Source organism: Nestor notabilis, unplaced genomic scaffold (assembly GCF_000696875.1).
Source record: "Nestor notabilis isolate BGI_N333 unplaced genomic scaffold, ASM69687v1 scaffold8835, whole genome shotgun sequence".
NCBI lineage: Eukaryota > Metazoa > Chordata > Aves > Psittaciformes > Psittacidae > Nestor > Nestor notabilis.
In genome coordinates this window covers 7,494-11,295 of record NW_009928800.1, presented here as the reverse complement: position 1 = coordinate 11,295, position 3,802 = coordinate 7,494, and the positions used below count along the sequence as shown (strand labels likewise).

The following is a 3,802-nucleotide window of genomic DNA, read 5'->3' as shown; positions in this document are numbered from 1 at the left end:
CACAATAAATCACAGTCAGAGGTCAGGAAAGAAGAACAGAGTTCCAGGCCCACTGGGAGCCTTGATTCTCTGACAGGTTTCTAGAAGATGAGCAGTAATTACTGAACTTCTTGTGGCAAAACTCATTCATAACATCAATGATGTAGACCAGGGATTTGGTGCACAGTCTGGAAAACAATTGGTAAAATTCTTTGTATTCTCTCTGGAACCAAGATATCCGTTCTGCCAATAGCTAATTATGTTTGACCTGCTTGTTTTGTGTTGGCCTGAAGCAGAGCTTCCCCAGAATGCTGTAGCAACATGTTAGATGCGGTCCCACTTTTTAAAATTCTAACCAACCTTTTTTTACTTTCTCTTGTTAATCCCCAGAATGCAACAGCAACAACAGCAACGTCGAATGTTCACAGCTGCCATCCTGGCACTTGTTTTCATTCTGGCAGCTGTGAGTACCACAGAGGCTGGCAAAAAAGAGAAACCAGGTAAGGTCCAGTGCAGTTCAGAGTTAATCCCCGTGATAGATTGCATGTGTGGGAGAATGTCAAATGGTTCTGGTTTTGTTATGAATTTCAGGTTGTTTGTTAACCTTTTGACATACAGGGTAGGGCTTTGTGGCTGTGACACGTTATTCTGTGTTAAGTAGGAAAACAAAAAGTCATTTCCATGAAAGCTAGCAGCTTGACAGCCTCCTAGTCCTTATTTTACCACAGTGTGGGTATTGCAAGGCAGCTTAATATTTACTCTGGGAATAGGTTCATTCTTGACTTAGGGAGATCCAAATAGGAGTGATGAAAGAGCAGTTACCATGCTGCTTGTTTGGTGTTGTATCTGACAATGCTAGGCCAATGCTGTGTGATGTGGAAATCTTCCCACAAAGAACGGAACTAGCTGGCTGCTGCATAAAGACTGCCAGACATGCAGCTGTAATTGCTTTCTGCCAGTGATGAACTCACACCTCGTTATAGGGGAGACAGGCCTGAAGTGGAAAACTCGTATCTATCAAACCCAGTTTTGACATTTTTTAAGGAATGCATCTTTTGGTGGTTTTCTTAAGGTCTTATGATTTACAGGCCACTTACCAGTTAAAATGACCTGTGAGTCTATCTGAATTACTGTTCTGATTACAAAGGTGTTTATAGACATTGTGGCTGTATGGAAATATGAGAAAATGTGAACATAAGTATACAGAAATTAGAAGGAAAATAATTTTATATAAGGCTATTTAAAGTCACTTGAGATGTTTTGGGAGGAACACTTGGGTTTGATGACATTGCTGTCTTTTCTTATCAGACTTGGGTTTAATGATTTAAATGAAACTATGATCCTTACTTTTGTTCCTGAGCACGTGTATTAACAGCATTTTGCGTACAGTTCTCCGTGTAGATTTTTCTTCACCTTTGGGGTTTTGGTCATATTCTGCCATAGAATGTGGCATAGTATACCAGTTGAAAAGTTTGTATCGCACAGCTGTTCCCTGGAGGTGCTCAAATACTCTGATACACAACATTAACACATACATTTGAGGATGATGGTGGTGAGGCGCTGGCACAGGCTGCCCAGAGAAGCTGTGGCTGCCCCATCACTGGCAGTGTTCAAGGCCAGGTTGGACACAGGGGCTTGGAGCAACCTGGTTTAGTAGAAGGCATCCCTGCCCATGGCAGAGGGGTTTGAACCAGATGATCTTTAAGGTTCCTTCCAACCCAAACCATTCTATGACTCTATGATTTCTTATCTGTATAGTGCGTTGTGCTTCAGTTGGAACTGAAAGTATTTGGATGCTATCTGCTACTGGAAACAGAGGAGTATCCTTTCTGAGTTAGCCCTGTATGTTTCGGTCAGTGATGCCTGAGAGTTTCTAGGTGATTCCCCATCGTGAAGATGAGAATCCACTTCAGAATATCTAAGTGGACTAGTAGACATGCTAGTGGGACTGAATTTGAATGATCCACCCTGTTTTGGAGTCCTAGAGTTTGACCTGTCTCTGCAGAACTGTGAAGAGGATGCCAGACCTTTTGCTTTTGAAGCAATTGTTTTATAAATGTCTTCCTCATTCACTGTTTCAGGTGATGTGCCTATTTAATGAAGTTTAGGGAACTTCTCCATAGGCTCTGGGTACTAACCATTTCTCTTGCTTGGTTTGTTCCTTGTCTTCACCCAGAGAAAAAGGCAAAGAAGTCTGACTGTGGGGAATGGCAGTGGAGTGTCTGTGTGCCCACCAATGGTGACTGTGGCCTGGGGACACGTGAGGGCACTCGCACTGGAGCTGAATGCAAACAAACCACCAAGACTCAGAAGTGTAAGATCCCCTGCAATTGGAAGAAGCAATTTGGAGGTAAGCATTGCTCTCTCAAGGGATTTGCTCTGTACTTAAGTATGGAGCAGGAAGCCTGTACTTTCTGCTTAGCCCCAAATGTCTTGGTGAATGGGATACTCCTGTATTTCAAGTTTGTCAGAGCTAGAACACGTAAGTCATCAGAAGGCAGCTTCTTCAGAGCAAAGCAGCTCCTCTGCAGCATATAACCTACTCGTAAACTCAGTCTCCCAGCAGCACTCTGAAATCTGTTCTCTTGTGGTTTACAACCCTGTTTAAGGCAGCAATGTAAATGTTGTGTGTTCACTCACAGTTGTGAATACAAAAGCTTCTGGTGGATGCCACAGGCTTTACCTGATCTTGCAGTGTGTGATTTGCAGCATGGACCATGGGTGGCTACCAGTACGTTCTGTGAATGGAATTAATGAAGACCAGTGTATTTCATCTGTATTATTCAGTTCAGAAAGTTTGTATGTAACAGTTTAGACAGATGTTGGGTCTGTCCTGGACAAGATGTCTGTCCAGGAGTTAGATCTGATAACTCTTGCAAACTTAGCTTTTTTCCAGTAAACAGCTTGTATGGCTTTGCCATCATTGTGGCCTTATGAAGACAATCAGTGCTGCAGTTTCAAGCTTTACAAGTTCATAGTTGCACTTATATTCTTGAAACTATTCAAGCCTTGTTTGGTAACCTTTGATATCACACAAATGGAGAAACAGCCATATAGTATGTGAATGACATTTCTCATTGCTGTTGTTTCCTTCTTTTTTTAAAATTGTGTATCTTCATAGTTGAATGTATTTTCCTTTATATGACAATAAGGCAATATCCATGCAAAAACAAGAGGATTAAATTTAAAAATATTTTTTGGGGGGAAACTGCAATTATCATTGCAAGTCATCTTTAAAGTTTTCTTGGAATTCCTTTCTTCAGTTGCATTATCCTTTTGTCTACAAGCACTAATTGTGATACCCTATTAGACTCATAGCATTTTTGTTTTCACATTCAGTGATTCTGGTTTAAAAACTGCCATTATTTACTCATTGCAGCAGAGTGCAAATACCAGTTCCAGGCCTGGGGAGAGTGTGACCTGAATACTGCCTTGAAGACTAGAACCGGGAACTTAAAGAGAGCCCTTCATAATGCTGACTGCCAGAAGACTGTCACAATCTCAAAGCCCTGTGGGAAGCTTACCAAACCCAAACCTCAAGGTAAATTCCATTTGCTGAAAGCTGCCCACTAGTTCATTCAAATCACTGGATTTGTGATGTCCCGCATGCTTCAGTGGGAACAAAGTAGGACAGATTGTATTTTCATGGCCTTTCCTTAGTTCTGCACCGCTTCTATCTCTCAGCAGTCAGGCAGACAATATTCCTGAGTTGTATAGTCAGGGCAGTCTCACACACAAGAGGTAAACTGAAGATTAAGAGCTCCAATTTTAACCTTAGACCACTTGTGCTGCGACCAGCTTCCTGATGTGACTAGACTTCCAG

The 3,802-nt window shown here is 41.9% G+C and overlaps 1 protein-coding gene across 1 annotated transcript; it reads left to right on the top strand.

Moving 5' to 3' along the window:
* Nucleotides 1-370: 370 nt before the first annotated feature.
* PTN (pleiotrophin) lies at nucleotides 371-3,520 on the top strand (the record flags this gene model as incomplete). Its single annotated transcript, XM_010014674.1, has 3 exons — nucleotides 371-479; nucleotides 2,156-2,329; nucleotides 3,359-3,520. Coding segments are annotated over exons 1-3 (445 nt in total), but the record flags the coding sequence as incomplete, so codon positions are not given.
* Nucleotides 3,521-3,802: the final 282 nt, after the last annotated feature.